General features: G+C 39.1%; 1 protein-coding gene across 2 annotated transcripts in view; it reads left to right on the top strand.

The window, feature by feature from the left end:
• LOC127420951 (fibrinogen C domain-containing protein 1-like) overlaps nt 1–19,113 on the top strand; it is a 182,871-nt gene that overhangs the window by 84,510 nt on the left and 79,248 nt on the right. For both annotated transcript variants that reach the window (XM_051663615.1, XM_051663608.1), the window contains 2 exons: nt 5,435–5,594; nt 8,849–8,985. In XM_051663615.1, coding sequence (XP_051519575.1) covers nt 5,435–5,594; nt 8,849–8,985 — 297 coding nt within the window. The remainder of the gene's footprint in view (nt 1–5,434; nt 5,595–8,848; nt 8,986–19,113) is intronic.

Genomic DNA, 19,113 nt, shown 5'->3' with positions numbered 1-19,113 from the left:
CAGCAAGTAGTCTCCTGAACTGAGAACAGTCAGTTTAAATGAATTTAAATTATGCGTTGCATATAGCAAAGCCAAAATACAACGTCCACGCATGAGTACACAAGGTCGCACGAGGTTAAAAGCCAGGTGTAAATTTATTAAAGGCGCATTGTGACCGGATCACTAAAACCACATTTGAAGGTGGTCAGGGACAAATTCTGACAACATTTGGCAAAGGAGTAAATGCGAATTCATTTTCATTATACCCATGCAACTACAGTATGTATGTAAAATGTAAGTGCTGTTTTCCATTTTGCATGGGTAAGTGCGGTCTCTTTCAAAATACACTAGCTATGCATTGGAATACAAGGTGTACTGTAAATGCAATCAAACTAAAGAATACCCAGATATTGTCTGGATATGAAACACATGTTAATATGCAATGTAAAGGGGGCCAGAGAGGACAAAGGTGAGAAAGTGTGATAAAGAGAAGGAAGAAAGGGATAGACTTTAGGTAAAACGTGTCATTCTGACTTCCCTAAACTTTTCAACCCTTATTAATTAAGGGTAATTATTAGCTTTAATTACCTCCCTTCTCTTGTAAAATCAACAGAGACAGATCCCCTGTCACAGATTAAACAGATAAAGTTCTAAGTATAATTGCGCTGCCAATTTAATTGTTAATTTTTGGTGAAACAATTAGGTGGGATTACAGATTGCAAATGATAGCATTTTACCACATATGCTCAGTGAAGAACCAAGATATGCACATGCAAATGGGATACACCGCCCCACCAACCTTGAAGAGTATCTGTAAATGGCATCACCTCTAAAAGTGCAAAATATTGTAGAGGAATCATATCAATGTGCTCTATGTGAATCCATTTTAGCTCTAGTGGCATTTTAGCTTTAGTGACTTTTCTGTTTATGCCCAACCATTAAAGGAAGTCATTCTGCGCTGTCAGTTATCTCAGAATTATGACCACCTCAATGATATAAACCGAGAAAGCCCTGAAGCTAAAGGTTATCTCCTCTGGGCTCAATGCTGTCACTGCGCTAACGTGTGTTTGTGAGAGTGACTGTTTTTAGATATGTGTCAAACCAACCATGATCACTAGAGTTCAGTTTGCTATTAGGTGTCATGGGGCCCAGAGAACACCATTCAGGGTGATACAGCACATTAGTAATGGCCCTCCCTGCTTTCCTGTCCCAAGAGAGAAAATCTACCTTAAACATTCCATTTGCGTCTGATTTAACAGGATATTTTACACATATATGTATACTGTCCAAGCACTGTGCAAACCCTTTGACCTGTTCTATCCAAAAGAAATAGAAGTGTGTGTCAGTCTGAATGATACAATAAAATGCAGAGACTGTTATCCAACAACAGAGTTTAGCTGACTTGCTAATTTCTTAGCAAGAAATTATTTTCTTATTCAGTATCAGAACTGCTTAACTTGCATTTATCAGCTATGGTAGTGGGTCTCCTTTAATAATCTGTTAGGAATTCTTGGGCCCGGTACAAAATGTGTTTATCGGCCGCACTGGCACCAACAATCATGCCACGGTCGAAATCACTGAGATCACATTTTCCCCATTCTGATGGTTGATGTTAACATTAACTGAGGCTCCTAACCCATATCTGTGTGATTTTATGCATTGCACTGCTGCCACACGACTGGCTGATTAGATAATCGGATGAATTAGTAGGTGTACAGGTTTTCCTAATAAATTGCTCAGTGAATGTATAGTATAACTAAGTGACCCTACAATAAGTCTAACTTATTTCAGGGTAACAAACAAAGATATTTGGCATTGTAGCACGATCTATGATAGGTTCTGCATAAAAATGCAGCCAATCTTGTGCAGTCTAGGCCTTTATAAAATGCGTTTATTGTGTTTCAATTAGTTTTGAGAATAGCACCCTTGGCTTTACTGGAAGATATTGCTGTGTGTGCTCTCAGACACATCTTTAGAGAGGGTAAGGATACATTTGTAGAGTTAAGACTGGCTGTACAGGAGAGGTTATGCGGCGTATATGAAAATTGTTTGAATAGGCAGGCATGTGCTCCCTTTTTAGAATAATCCAGATTCATCGACAATAGCGTGTGTGTGTGTGTGTGTGTGTGTGTGTGTGTGTGTTCTTTAACCCTTTAATGCACGCTGGTTTTTAGTGACCCAGGACCTCATTCCATCCCCTGTACCTTATCCATTATTGGGAGTTATGTCCACAACTCTTTAGTATTCCTCAACCTTTCTCCTCTGAATACTATATAACAAATATATAACAAAGCAAATTTTTTTTTTTACAAAAAATATTTTTTATTTTTTATAACTGCTTAATAACCAAAAGTGTATAGGGTCATTAGTGTCTGTTTTTGTTTGTTTGTTTTGCGCTTCCATAAATCATGTTTTTTGATTATTTCATATTTATATAAGTATACAATAACAACATTACAAGACAAATGAGTACCATTTTCATACAAATGACTACTATATCACATTGATTTTTTGTGTGACAGTGGTGAATTATTAGTATCCCATATGCGTGTACACACATATTATACATGCTTTTTCTTACTCAAGTGGCGCTGATGTGTCAGTGATTGACTTGATTTTCATTTGACATTGCTATTTGAACTAAACTATAGCAAGTGTAACATGAACAGTATGATTTGGCTATGGTCATTTGGCTGCAATACTGAAATTATGTAAATTGTGCATCAATTTAGACTCAAAAATTCATATGTGTAGCTTATGTGTAGATTATATGTTATGTGTAGCTCAATATGTGTTTGACAGTCAGTTGTGTCTCATGAAATTTCAGTGTGTAAGTAATGAATCATGTTCTATATGTGTTGCATCATCAATTTGATATAATGAAAAATGAAACATCAAAATATATTAGAAATAGTGCTGTCAGTAGATTAAATGTTTTAATCGCGATTAATCACATAATATTTTGTAGTTAATTGCGATTAATTGCAGATTTGGAAAGTGTTGAAATCTGACACTATATATACTTCTTTTCTTGTCAAAATGTATTTATTTCCATTTTAGGAAGAAAACAAAACAATATGTAGCAATATTATGCTTTATTAACATTTTCCAGACAAAGCCTTCCACAATATAAACATAGAAATGCACTAAAATATCACCAATTCAAGTCACATCAAATGTTTCCCAAAGTCTAAGTGGGAGTTTGACTAACTGAAAGAACTAGTCCCCACATAATATTCATTGCAATGGGCAATAAATCTCTTAAACTCTCATTATCCACACTATTTATCTGCCGGTAGACTGTTGCTATATGCTTTCCTACAGCCATCATGAAGCTGCATTCATGATTCGCATCAGGGCGGCAACACCAGCGCCGAGCGCTGCTTTGAACTCTCCATATGCCTTAAATAGGCTGAAAAATACTTGATTTCTGTCATAAGTCCCATCTGGGCTTGTTTTGTACATCAAATAGTGTTAAGAGGTCCTTCCTCCATCATTTTATCACTGACAGGGAAGTCACTTTGCTTAAATTAGTTCACATATACTATATAGTCTAGTCAAAAAAGAGATAATAATGTTGACATATTATAAAGATGTATAATTTGTCAACATTATGAACAATTTTGAACAGCACACTATATGGTAAATGTGAACTAATTTAAGCAAAGTAAAGTCAAACCCATGGGTGGGGTCAATGAGCATCAACAGGTTAAGACAGTACCACCTATAGAATGTCAATGGGACTGCTGCATATGCTAAGCTTTTAGGCTTTCCTTGGTAGAAGGGCTCTGGTGCTGTGGCGTGTGCATCAGTGTAATTACTCTAGGCGGACACATTACAAAGTTTACGCCCTTAACATAAGTATTTATGTTGTATTAACGATAAATGCTTTAATCACGAATAAGAAAAATTAACACGTTAAATATTTTAAATTAAACTCATGCTTTCACGCGTTCATTCTGACTGTTCTAATTAGAATATATTCTATTCTATTATTTTCTAATTGTCTTGAAAATGTTTTAAAAAATTGACACTATTTGGGCATTTTGTATATCCATTTGTGATAGATATATGTGCCTTTAAGACCCGAGTGTGTAATAATGTTTGGCGAAACACCCATGCATTTAAGGGTTAAAGATCATTGTACAGGACACATTGTTGAGGCTAGGACAGGAAGCTCATTCATTATGTTGAATGTGGCTCATAAACACACACACCCACAAACACACTCTAATGCTCACAGGAACACAAAGGGTTTTTCCATCTAAAATGGGTCAGATCTCTCAAGTTTATGGGGAAAAACACACACATTAGGCACGCCTGTGTGTGTTTCTTACAGTTGTCATATTTCTAGGTAGTCTAGCAACAGCACAATCAGCTCACTGCCTCGAGCAGAAAATCTCACCATAATTCTGGCACAAAGACCTTTACAGCTCAATTGCTTGTCAAGTACTTGACTTGAAATGACAGGTGGCCTTATGGAACCTATCTTGCAGACACATTTTGCCTCCCCATAGGCAACAAGGGATTTTCATTGGACAATCACCATTTCACTGTGCATTTCAATAGTTTAAAGCTTCATATATGTTCAGGAAACTGAGCTGTACTGTTTAAGTTAAAGCCATCAAACATAGATCCACACTTAGCAGAAGTTATAGCCAGAGATAAAATTGACCATACCGCTGTCCGTGGTGCTGAACTGGATCTCAGTATAGAAGACACTGCATTTTGTCTGCATATGTTGATTGTTTATTGGCAATTTCACCATATTTAGACATATTGTTTAAGTGCAGAGGGTGCTAGAGATGTATTAATAGGGGTTTTAATTTAAACCAATAACTATGTGCAATACACAGTTTAGTCTTTTTTATATTTATCCAACACATAAATAAAAAAATAAAAAATAAATAAAAATAAAAACATTTGCACTGTACATAACAGATCTGTATTTTGCACTGTACATAACAGATAACAGATTTGTATTAGATTTGCACTACGTATGTGTATGTGTGTATGCATGTATGTGTGTGTCTGTGTGTGTATGTACGTATGTGTATAATTATTTTTTATTTTTTTATTATTATCTATGTCTTGCTGCTGTTTTTGTATTGTTGTACACTGGAAGCTCCTGTCACCAAGACAAATTCCTTGTATGTGTAAGCATACTTGGCAATAAAGCTGATTCTGATTCTGATTCTGATTTTGTATTTGGATTACTGTAAAAGTATGAATTCTCAGTAGTACACTAACCAGTAGTTAATAAATTAGCCTTTGCAAACTGGGCAGCCTTTAGTTACGTTTTGCCAAAATGAAAACAAATTTTGTGATCTACATGGCTGTCAATAGCTTTATCAGTGTGATTCTTTGTTCATTTTTCATCTTTCCCCCACAGTTTATTATGGCCAGTTGCTAAAACTGTGCTTGTTTGTACATGCTGTCTGTTTATGTGTTACAGCTGCTGTCCGAGAGCCAGATTAACATGGTGAAGGTTGTGAACTCTATGAGTGATGCTCTGAATGCCATGCAGAAGGATACAGGTGGTTTGAAGGCCAGAGTGAAGGCTGACCTGCAGAGGGCACCAGTCAGAGGCGTTCGCCTTAAAAGCTGTGCGAATGGTAAGCGATCCCGCCTGTCTGCCCATCTCCCCAAGTTTTTGGTCAGATATGTTAATGGTTTTACCACATCTGTGTCCATTGCAAGGTTATTATTATAAACAAAAACGAAGATGAAGCCTAAATGCAAAATAAATAAATAAATAAATAAAATAAATAAAATACAAAAATAAATATAAAAATAAATAAATACAAAGAATTTGTAAACTGAAATAAAAATAACATAATTGAAAATGCCTCTAAATGAACTAAAACAAAAAATAAAAATAACTTTGAACTTTTTTAATCTCTCCTGTCTTGATACATGAACATGCCACTAGATACCAATAACAGATGGCCATTTGACATCATACCTCATTGACCTCGCTGTAAGCACCACCATCATGAAGAGGAACAAACCATGTAGAAAAAGTGTGTGTGTGGAAATTTCGGTTCTGTTAACGGGTCTGTGCATTCTGTGTAGTCTGATTCCCAAACCAATGATTCTTATGAGTCTGTTCTTTTAAATTTACAGTGCTAAACCTACAGCACAATCATTGTAGCCATATTGTCTCTGTGTCACCCGATTCCCACACAAATGACTCTTTTGAGTCAGTTCTTAAAACTTACTAAATCACATTCATCACTGAAAAGAGTAATTACTTTATGGTTGTTGATATGACAATGTGTACTTTATTATCATTTTGTTTTAATTAGTGGTACTGATAACACTTTACAATAAGGTTCCATTTGTTAACATTAGTTAATGCATTAGGTATTATGAACTAACAATGAACAATATATTTCTTACAGCATTTATGAATCTTTGTTAATGTTAGTTAATAAAAATACAATTGTTTATTGTTAGTTCATGTTAGTTCATAGCGCATTTACTAATGTTAACATTAACAACTTGTATTGCATTAAAAAATGTGTTACTATATGTTGAAATTAACATTAAACAAGATTAATAAACTGTTAAAGTACTGTTCATTGTTTTGTTTGTTTGTTTTTACTTATCTATTAAATTCTCATCTTTCCAATTGACACAGTTATTTATAACTTTTTATCTTTGTTTTTGTGATATAAATGTTCTCCCCCCACCCTTACATTGTTTGGCAAATAAATTAATAATAATAATAATAATAATATAATAATAAATAAATAACAAAATAAATAGAAATACAGGTGCTTATATATGTTAACACTTTGTATGATATTGTTCATTGTTAGTTCATGTTAATTAATGATGTTAACTAATGTTAACAAATGGAACCTTATTGTAAAGTGTTAATGTGGAATTTTATAAAAATGTATAAATTCATAAAATATCTTAATTTAAAAGTCTTTGTAAACACACCTTTTGCAAGAATCTGTTCTATTAAAATATAAAATCATCTCAAAATTTGGTAGCATGCTGTTGAGGACATTAAATCCAACAAGAATTGGATTTCTTATTTCTAAATATTTCATTCTCAAATGTATTAAAGGTATCATTAAAGGAACCATTATGGAAGTGATATTGTTAAAAGGAATGTACTTGCTCTTATTCAGATGATTTTTTTTTAATATATATATATATATATATATATATATATATATATATATATATATATAAACTAACAATATATATATAACTAACTTAAAAACTGAAACTAAAATTATATTAGAAAATATTGAAAAACTAAAACTAACAAAATAAATAAATAAATGAATAAAATTGGAGTGACAAATGGAAAATGAAATAGGGATTAAAACTAAATTAAAAAAAATAAAGCTATTATAACCTTGGTCCATTGCCATTTGCTCCACTGTACTGTATGTCTCTTTCAATGTTTATCCACATGTCTCTATTCTAGAATCATGAGATTGCTTTGCTCTCATTTATGTCATGGTCAACTGATTACTGATTGGATAAAATTTGAAATATCCAGCACTGCATCCCTGCAGTCACTTTTGGATGGCCTTCAAAGACTGCTAATCATTATCCTTACAATTGAATCGTTATCCTTAAAGTTTTAAACACTGCCTTACTTACACATACATATCCTATACTTATACATACTACACTACTATGTAGCTAAATAATATTGCCTTATGTACATGAATCGTAAAGTCAGAGGAGGATGGGCTCCTCCAGCTCAGTCTGATTCCTCTCAAGGTTTTTACTCGTTGTCATCAGTTGTGGGCAAGACCCCCTATTACGGTTCGCTGGGGACCCCTAACCACCCATTCCTCCCTTTATTCATCTCTTCACTATCTCAGCAGTCTCTAAAAATGTTTTATCTTGATTTACCAGTGTGTCAATCTTACCTGCACCCCTGGACAATTTATCGACTTCCACGATCTCAGCAACACCACATGCCCTCCTGTAAGCATACTCTGACATCGCCACCTCAGAGTCACAAGCTCTCCAGTCCTTGAGCAGAGGTGCTCTAATCCTCCCACTGTTGACTTAGTAACTCACTCTCGATCCGGAGAATATCAGACAATTTCACATAAAACTGTGTTTGAAGTGTGTACACCACTAGTCTGAATTCTCATTAGTTGAGTTGCTGGGAGCAGAAGGGAACATGTCTGTGCTTAAATTGTGCTCTAGGGAAGCTTAATATGTCTGAAAGCATTTTACTGCTTGACTTTTAAGGTCCTGATGTGTCTGCTGGAGCAACAGGTGTGGTTTGTAATGAACCCTAGTTTGAAGCAGACACTTGTATGCAAGCATGTGCCAGTGAAGGGGAGAGTGTTATCTATAATCTGGGAAAACGATAGCTCTTGTGGGAACAAAGACAAGTGAACTAAGATGCACCAGCTGCCTTGAAAAACTGTCATAAAGTCATGTTGACTATTCTATAGCACTATTCCTTTGGACATTACAGTAAATCAGCCTCTGCCTAGTTTAACTATCTAGAGATATTTAGCTATCTAGCTATTTAGAGATCTAGTGATCTATTTTAATAGAATAAAATACTATAGAATAAAATACACTTTCAGCAAGATACACTGTAACAAAAAAAAAGTCAGGTAAACTAAAAACATGCTTCATGTGGTAACATGAAAATTAATTGGTTCTAGTCAAGTCAAAACTATTTTAATAATAAAAATATGACCATATCAACCTGAATACATTAGGTTATCATACCAATGAAAGTTATTTTTTAAGGGTCAGAGCAGGTAGAAATAGCTCCTTATGGTAACAATTGAACGTTCACTTTTTTCAGTGTTTATATTGACACTGTTGTACAGACAATGAATAAACGCTCACTATCTCTCTTTTTCAGGCTCTCGTCCACGAGACTGCAGTGATATATATGTTAGTGGTCAGAGGGAAGATGGCATCTACTCTGTTTTTCCCACTCATTACCCCACCGGCTTTCAGGTCTATTGTGATATGAGCACGGACGGAGGTGGCTGGACGGTGAGTCACATAAACACACTTCAACACACATGTTTGTGTAAGCTTGCTGCAATACATACTGCCCAAAGACAGGTACAGTGGGATTGTTTGTTTCATACCTCAGTGGTTTTCATTATAAATAAAATACAAATAACAAGGCAGAAAACCATCAGAAGAGAAAAAGGGGCATGGTTCAGGGTCAGGAGGTCATTACGTGTGTGAAGCCTCTGTTTTGTCGCCACACCTGGACTTCAAAGACAACTTGTGCATTCACAGGATGAACAGCCTCCACAAAGGAGAGATATTGAATGTCATGCAGTTGTTCCACTGTCATGCTCCTTGTCTTGGTTGCTCCTTTTTATGGCCATCAAGGATGTAACTGCATATCAATATCCATATCCATATATAATAATTTAAGGCCCTGTTTCCACCTAGTATTAAAATGCATTTTGGGTGGTCCGATCAGATGTGGTCAGCCCTAAATACAGGTCTAAACAGGGTCTAAAATGTGTGGGATCGGAAATATGAAAATGTGGTCAAAAACTCATATGTCCATATCACATTTGAGGTGTAAACTAATCCGTTCTATATACATCCTGGTAGCATTGAAGCACCACCCCTCACCTGTCATTCAACCAATGCGCTAAAAAAGAGTTTGTACTTTGCCGTTTACGAGCGGCTTTAAAATGCCATAACCGTCTGATCGGAAAATTTAAAACAGCGGATACATACACAGTCACGAGAACTTCGTGGGTCTTCTTTAGTGTGTCTAATATCAACACAAATGACAAGCACGAACACCTGAAGTTCTTTAATACAGGTAATAAACTAAAATAATGAATAATTCTGCTCGACATGTTGCATTTGTGCTTAGATTAAATTTCAACCACGTCTGGGAGAAACAGCACATCATTTTATTTCATTTCTTTGTCTTTTCTGACTTTGCTGTGCTTTAATATCATGCAGTAACACACTGACATAGTGATTGATGTATGTCGTCATGAAACAGAGACCCTCCCCTTAAAATCCCAACACAAGCAGTCAAAGGAGATGCATTTAAGTGACCAGGTGTAAACAGCAATGTGTCTCACCTGACCACATGTGATCAGATCACCCGAAATACATCTTATACCAGGTGGAAAAGGGGCCTAAGAATCATCCACATCCAAAACCCATTTTGGTCGACAACTAATTAGAATAATGAGCGGAGCATGTTCCCCTCAATGTCTAGGGTGGTTATGGCTATGGTAACCTTGTTTTGAGCTGGAGATTGGAGGGTCAGGATGAAAATTATTTGAGAGGGTGGCAGGCTCTCCATAAAGCACAAAAAACCCATAACCTTATCTCATAAACACTTAACAATCTTGTGCCCACGCAAACTGAAAATTTAGCTATATACACAGATTTCAGACCACAAAAAAGGGCATTTTTTATTTAATTAATCACATTTCAAGGTCTCCGCTGTATAAATAAACATTTTAATCTGGGATTATGGTGGGTATATATAAAGCAACAAAATGTGCTTCTGATATCAAATCCAATTTTATGAATTACTTCTCTGTAAACAACCATGTATCTATAAATAATCCTCTGTCTAGGATCAAATGTCAATATACTGTAATCTTTACTGAAATTCTTAAAAGGAATGATTAAAAGTATTGTGATAGTACTTAGTAAGATTAGTACTTTGATGATGAAGATATGCCATGTTATGAGGGTCAGTGATGCTATTCATACTTTGTGTGTCCACTGAGGTCTCTCTGCGTATGATTAGATCTTGCTGACTATGGAGGCTGTGTTCTTTACTGAAATTCCCCTTTGGGATCAATAACATCTATGTGCGAGAGTCACGTGGCGCCATGCGGGGGTCGGATGTGTGAACGACGAGCTCTGTGCACTTTGCTAGTTTTTAATTATTTTTATGTCATAAACCTGTGAGATTCGATACACCCTGCTACATAACTGTTCTATGAAGTCAGCATGGAAAAGAATTCAAAATCCTCTGGCTCTGGAGATATTAAAAGACACTTACGTGCTCAAGCTGATACCCCAGACAGGGCTGCAGACCAGGGACTCAGTTTGGATGGTGCGGCGGGAAAAATTCAATGGCAACTGTCCAGCATGTCTGTGATGCTGACGAAGGTCATAGCGGACTTGGAGGATCTTGCTGTAATATGTCGATCGATTACTGTGATGGAAACGAAATCCCCTGAATTGGTTACAAGAATCGGGGACATCGAGAAACAGATTGATTATCTGGAGTCATCAGAGAGGGAATTAGCTGCTAATCCTCTAGTGGCCAAGATAGATTTGGAACGCATTAGGGAAAAACTGGAAGACCTTGAGAATCGTAATCGGCAAAACAACATCCGAATTGTTGGAATTCCTGAGCATGAGGAAGGCCGAGATATGGTGAAATTCCTAGACGATCTCTTCCCAAGTCTGCTCGGCATAACAGGCCATAAGCTGGAAATGTCAGAGAAAACTGACCGAGGGAACTGGACATTTTTTTATTATTTTATGTGTAAAACTCTTGGTCTTACAGATATTTGGAGACATTTAAACCCATCTGGGAGGGACTATACATTTTTTCATCAGTCCATAAGATTTATTCTAGAATTTATATATATTTTTTATATCCAAGTCTCTCATTTCATCTGTTGTTTATTGTTCAATTGGAAACATCTTAGTCTTAGATCATGCCCTGGTGAGTTTAGAGGTTTTGCCTCTAAAACGAAAGTTATTTTTTAAGGGTCAGAGCAGGTAGAAATAGCTCCTTATGGTAACAATTGAACGTTCACTTTTTGGAAAAAAAAGGAATCATTTAGTTGGTGCTTTAATGTATCCCATTTGTAAAATCCTGATTTTCAACAAATGTTAATGGCTGAAATCAATGTTTATATGGAGACCAACTGGTCCTCAGTATCCTCTGTGGGCATGGCTTGGGAGGCACTTAAGCTGGTTCTTAGGGGTCAGATCATACAGTATGCCTCATTCATCAAAAAATCCAAAGCATGAGAACTCGTGGAGTTGGAAGGGAATATTAAAAGTGCCGAGGCAGAGCTGAAGCGCCAAATGTCGTCTGATGGCTTCAGAGAATTGACCCGATTGAAATACAGATATAATACTATTTTGTCACGCAAGGTGGAGTTTTGGTTATTCAGGGCAAGACAGTCATACTTTGAGTTGGGGGACAAGGCAGGGAAGCTTTTGGCTAGATATATAAAGCATAGAGAGTCTTTTTCTACCATTCCCTCAGTGAAATCTGCTGGTGGTGAAATATTTACCTCGGCCATTGATATTAATAATGCTTTTAAAGAATTCTATCTTGATCTCTATAGTTCCACATCTTCGTCTACTGATGAGGATATTAGAAATTTTGTGGAACCATTAGAACTCCCTAAACTGATGACTGAGCAAAAAAATTCTCTTGATTCTGAGATAACTTTGGAGGAGCTTGGCAAGGTAATTAAGGCCATGCCTACACGCAAGTAGTTTTTTAGATCTTATGCTACAGAACTGGCTCCACATTTGTTAGAAGTTTATACAGAATCATTAAAGAATGGAAAGCTTCTGCCAACCATGACACAAGCCCAGATCAGTCTGGTTCTTAAAAAAGAGAAAGATCCAAGCGAGTGTAAGAGTTATCGTCCAATTTCCTTGATCCAGCTAGACATTCAAATATTGTCAAAATTTTTGGCTAACCGATTAAGTTATGACATCTCTTTTACATATAGATATGCCACTCCTCCAGAGCCATCTTCACTGCCAACAACTCCCTGTTCCCGATGTCGTAGTTCTGTTCCACCTGCGACAAACGGTGGGAGAAAAAGGCACAAGGGTTATTCTTTCCATCCTTGGGGAAAACTTGTGACAGAACTGCCCCTACACCAACCTCTGATGCGTCCAGCTCCACCACAATTGGCAAAGCCAGATCAGGAATATAAAGAACCAGAGCTGAGGAAAATAGGGATTTCAAAAGCCACTTGAGCCTACAGCGACCAATTAAACTGAACCTTGGTGGAAGTGAGACCCGTCAGAGGACCAGCAACCCCAGGAACCTCTGCAGGGCCTTGTGAGTGTCCGGGGTTGGTCAACCAGAAACGGCCCTTACCTACAACGGATCCACACAGTGGAAATGACAAACCCTAGGAACGGAACTGACTGTGCATGAAACTGACACCTCTATGCCTTGACGAAGAGCTGGTTCTCTATCAGACTCTGCAGGACCTGGAGGATGTGCTGGATGTGTACCTGGAGAGACTGGGAGAATATCAGAATATTATCCAGAAACTCAAACACAAACCGATTCACCAAATCACACAGCACATCATTGACCAGGAGCATTGGTAAGCCCAAAAGGCATCACCCAGTACTCAAAGTGCCCCTTGGGTGTGTTGAAGGCTGTTCTTCCACTCATCCCCCTCTCTAATACGCACCAAGTGGTAGGTGTTGTGGAGGTCCAACTTTGTAAAGACGGTCGCCCCATGCAACAATTTGAAGGCTGAAGTCATCAGAGGTAATGGATACCTGTTCTTAATAGTGATGTCGTTCAGCCCCTGGTAATCGATGCAGGGACTCAGCAAACTCTCCTTCTTCTCCACAAAGAAGAACCCCGCACCTGCTGGAGAAGAAGACGGATGGAAGAGGCCAGCTGCCAGAGACTTGTTAATGTACTTCTCCATGGCTTCACACTCAGGGGCTGATAAGGTGTACAATCACCCCCAAGGTGGAGAAGCACCAGGCAGGAGATCAATCGCAAAGTCATAGGGGCAATGCGGAGGGAGAGATGCAGCCCTGGACCTACTGAGGTCATGGTACTCAACAGGAACACCAGACAGATCAATTGGCTCGTCCTGAAAAACAGAAGAAGAAACAGAGACAGGAGACAGAGCTGATCCCAAACACTCCTTAAAACAAAAGGCACTCCAAAAGAGGATGGAGCCGTTTGCCCAATTAATATCTGGATTGTGTTTTACCAACCAGGGGTGACCCAGCACAAGGGGAGTTTATAGGGACCTGATTAAGTAAAACACAATCTCCTCCTCGTGATTACCTGAGATCAACAGACTCACCGTGGCTGTGGATTTAGACACCCTCTCCAAAGGCTTGCCACTGATGTCCCTGGTAGCCAAAAGGAACCTCCAAGCTGGAAACAGGTACACCCCACCGAAGGGCCAAGGCAGAGTCCATTAAGTTCCCCTCAGCCCCAGAATCCTCAAATACAGAGCACTGGTGAGTAGTCTTTCCCCACCACAGTGTAGCCGGGAGGAGAGTGTACTGTGCAGGGGCATTTTCCACTGTGGTCACACTCACCAGTACACACCTTACTGGTGAGCCACCGCTTTTAAAGGACAGGAGTGGGTACGATGTCCAGGCTTGCCGCAATACAGACATAACCCCCGCACTAGTCGCAATGTCTCTCCTCCAGACTAAGACTGGTCCAACCTATCTGCATGGGCTCTGCATCATGGTGGTGGTCCAGAGAGACAGTACCAGCAGCAGGCCACGATATCCCCTTCCTCAGAGTGATGTGCAAAGCAATGGTGATGGCGAAGGGCGAACTGTTATCCACTCGAATGGCCAAAATCAATCAGGTCATCCAGCCTGGAAGGCAGATCCAACACATAGATCTCATCCTGGATCCAATCAGAGAGCCCATGCAGAAAATGGCTCGAGAGTGCCCCCTCATTCCAGTCACAAGCAGCCACCAGGGTCTGGAATTCAATAGCATAATCCAAGACTGACCTATCTTCTTGGTGAATATTAGCAAGCTGGTGGCCTTCCTCTCTACCCTGTGAGGAGTGATCGAAGATCTTCTTCATTTAAGCAGAGAACACATCAAAGGAAGAGCAGCAGGGATGCTTCCAAAACTGATGTTCCTCACTCCCGGGCCCGTCCAGTGAGGACAATAATGACATAAGCGACCTTGGCGTCTTCTGAAGGGAAGGCAGAGGACTGTAGAGCAAAGACAAGAAAGCATTGTGATAAGAAAGACCGGCATGATTTAGGCTCACCATCATAGGGTGCTGGGGGGGTTCAGGTGGGGCTCCGAGACCGAAGGAGTGGTGCGAGGTGTGGGGGGCACTGCGGCTGCAGCGGTGGCTGCAGTCGATGGTTCCACTAGAAGGCTCTGCAGCCATCTCCTCCATGGTTTGGCGAGACGAAATGATGAGTTCTTTGTGGCGGCCAAGAAGAATCCCCTGTTGGGTCACAGCAGCTCCCAGGCTCACCTCATCTCCTGGGTCCATGTTGTCCAGATTGTAATGTGAGGGGAGGAATGAGGTGGACTTAAACCAATGCAGATCAAACAAACAGAGTTTATTGGGTTCTCAGCTAAAGCAAACAACTTGGAAGATAAGGTGGCAGACCACAACAAAACCAGCAAGGGAAACCAGGGAGATGAGGAGGGTGAGTGTGGCTGTAGGAAGTCCTGGGAAGTGGAGTGGATGGGGCTGAGGGGTGTGCTACTGAAGAGAATGCTGGGAGAAGGTTCCAGGAAGCCACCAGGAGAACCCATCGACTGACTGGAGAGTACAGCAGCCAGTGGAGTAGAGCACAGGGTAGATGGGAACAGATGAAACCAGAGCAGACAGAGAGTTAAGTCGTAATCCACAGGAACAGTAACCAGCGGAGAGCAGAGAGGGGCCAGAAGGGAAATGGTGAGACTGATGACCGAGTAGAGTAGAGATGTCTGGGATGGCAGGAGACAAACAGACAAGTCAGAAGAAAGCACAACAAACAAACTGACCGACCTACCGACAGAATGAGGCACAACAGCCTGGCTGAAAGCACAAGACAATCTGGCACAAGACAACACACACAAGGGAGTTAAATAGGGAGGGAGTGTAATAAAAAACAAAACAAGACAGAGGTGATGCAAATCAGACAATGGGCTAGCAGGGCTGCAACCCCTGCCGAGAAACCCCACACTGGCTGCCAGCACATGGCGAATGAAAACATAGAAACACAAAGGGAAAATGGGAACACACAAATGCAGAACAGACTCACCAAAGAGATCAGCCAGAGAACCTGACACTGAATGGCTTCCAGAACTGCAGAAATGTGTGAGAGAAAGAAAGCAAGAGAAAGAGAGAGAAGAACAATTGAAAACAGAGTGTTTTAAATTTCTACATTTCCTTGATCCTCCATAGACTTTGTGTATCTTTAGATGTTTTAGTTAGCACAGATGGCTGTGGTTTCTCTTTGCCCCATTACTGGTGAATTAGAGCTTTACTGCTAAAGCTGTACACAATATAGGCCCATTACATGATTCGAACTGTGATTATATAGTCATTGAGTGTGCATCTGCATATATTACTTTTTATGGAAGAGAAATCAGTAATATTATATGAGCAGAAATGTGTTGGTGCAGTGATAGGGAGGAAATGGCTTGAGGCGAAAGAGGATGCAGTCAGACTATTAGTTCTTCATAACCGTCCCACTTTTTGTTGCTCAAGAGACTGTTGCAACTGGGAAGAAGGCACCCACTGTGATAGTTTGTGTATGGGTGTGCTGTAGTGTGTGGAAATTGAAGGGAGACTAATGAAATGTAAAAATGAAATGAGCCAAAGAGGCAAAGATGCACTTGATCTTCAACACAGAGAATAACAAGAGACAAGAAGAGACTGAAACAGATGTAGGTCTTAAAGTTAGTGGAAACAAGCCTGAAACTCTGAGGGTGGTGCTTTCTAAGAAGAAGAGGTAACATATATCGACATCTGATTGAATTTTGGAAGCCTTTATGAAACTGTTCATGTTCAAGGGAGTAGATTTGTATTGAACATTGGGGGGGTTGTAGTGTGAAACACTTACATGTTTCCATTGATCATGGTATAAATATTCTGACTGAAGTGATATTGATTTGCTAAAAAGAACAGGATCATAAGAGTTTTGTTTGGGAACAGCATTATAAAGTGGCAGTGTTGGGTTACTTAAGTTATTTAAAAGTAGTAATCCATTACAAATTATTAATTATTACTCTAAAATTGGAATCAGATTACTTCATTTAAAATGTAATCACATTACTACTTACTTTACTTTTAAGTTACTTTCTAAAAACTTTTCCAGTCAACAAATTTAAAATAATGTCTATATTTCTTTGATCATTGTTACACAAAGTCAAACACTCAGCACCTCATATTTCTCCTTCACAATGACTCATTACGTGGCCATGATTTTTGTATTCTACATAAATAATATATAAGAAATATATTAGCCAATGCTCCCTCCCTAGAAATGGGGGGGGTGGGGGGGAGTAGGTCACAGGCCGGAGAATTTCCCTGCCTGAGTGTGGCGATGGTGGTATGTGACAAGCAGGGCGGGCTGAGCGGCGTCTGGGCAGAGCAAGGCCAGGAAGATAAGTGGTGAACGAGTTCCACCTGTGTGCCACACTGGCCTCGCATTCCAGTGAGGGGCGGGGGGAGTATTTAAGGAGAGGAGACAGCGGCAGATGGGGAGAGAGAGACGCATGGACCTGTGTGTGTGTGTTTATATGTATTCGGCTGAAATGCTGACAATGTTTGTAACACTGAAAAGTGTGTGTGTAAATAAATGTCTAGGTGTGTTGTCAAGCCGGTCCCAGCTTCCTCCTTCCCATGCATTCCTTGAACCCCGTTACATTGGTGCCGAAATCTGGGGATTTGGATGAAGATGCCTGAGTGATGGGTGTATGGCCGAGCGATGAGGGATGGCTGGGGGAGAATGATCGTAATCAGCCGAGAGAGGGATAAGGTGGAGCCGGAGCCACAGTTCAAGAAAGAGAGAGAGATGCACGAAGCTGTCTGTGTGTGTGTCTTTATGTTGAACGTGTCTGCTGAAAAACAGCGCATGTATTGAATGTGATGCTGAAAAGCAAGCTTTTATTAGACACTGAAACGTAATTATTAAATGACTGACGTGGATTGTTTACCCGGTTCCCTCTTCCTGCATTCTACATTAAGAACCTAATTTGTTACATAATGCATTACACTACTTTTTGTAATTTTTGTTTTATAAAAAAGCAATTAGATTACAGTAAATAATTACATTGTAATTGGATTACACCCAACACAGTGGTGTGGTGTGTTTCGTGCTATAGATTCAAAAGAACCGGTCTATAAGAGTCATTCATTTGGGAATTGGTCTACACTGGTAGTGCAGTGTTTTTCGGGCTAAAGATTCAATTGCAGGGCAGCACGCCCACTAAATAGTGCAGCAGGAAACACTGTCAGAGTCTTTTAGTATAGTGTTCCATCTGCATCATCAGAAAAATACACATTCAAGAACCATGAAAATCATACAGTTTTACTTTTTCATGGAACTGTGTACGAATACAAACCAGTTCTCATTTCCCAACCCTAATTAAATTAGTCTATCTACAATCTAAGAACTAAGATTTTTATAAAAACTAAAAATTTTATTCTCACTCTTATTTTATTGACTATCCTGGCTTTCGTTAAACTCTAAATAAAGATTAGATTTCAATTAGTTAAATGTGCACTTAAAAATAATGGCTTGTGTATGTGGGTTAGGGGTGTAATTGCTGGTTTAATCTTTCGCTTTTGTTCTAGTGCCATCATTCCAGTTGTGCAATCCTCAGCTCAAAAAATAAATAAAATATAGTAAAAATAAAGGCGTCATTTTTCAGCACACATCCCAAAGGAGAGGTCCTGAGAAAACTAACCGCTGTGAGCTAAAGCAACTCTCCTAAACACACACTTGCCTTCCCTTTACAGACTGAAGATCCACAGCATCTACAGTACCCTCCCCCAAGCTCACTCTCAAATTCCCTCTACAGTGGCAGTTTGGGGAATTCAACCTACCCCCTGCTCACATCCAGTTTGGGACATCAATTATCATTATCATATTATTTAAGTCACAAACCAGCCTGACGACATAAGCATACAGTGAAGTGTGTCACTGCTATAACAAATGAAAATAAAAATAATTTATAGACTGAACCTCTTTGAGCCTCTGTGTTGGCATACAGCTTTGCCTGAATATCAGAGAAAATTCTCTCAGTCCTCAATCCTCTCATTCTGTGGTTTCATCAGTGGGTATTACCTGCCCTCGTCTTTTTTTGCCTCTTGTTTTCAGTTCGGCAGGGAGCATGACAGAGGGAAGAAAGAATACTTACTTCTATCAGACATGCTGGGCTCCGATAAATAA

The sequence above is a fragment of the Myxocyprinus asiaticus genome, chromosome 3, assembly GCF_019703515.2.
Source record: "Myxocyprinus asiaticus isolate MX2 ecotype Aquarium Trade chromosome 3, UBuf_Myxa_2, whole genome shotgun sequence".
Taxonomy (NCBI): Eukaryota; Metazoa; Chordata; class Actinopteri; order Cypriniformes; family Catostomidae; genus Myxocyprinus; species Myxocyprinus asiaticus.
This window is presented reverse-complemented; position numbering and strand designations above follow the sequence as displayed.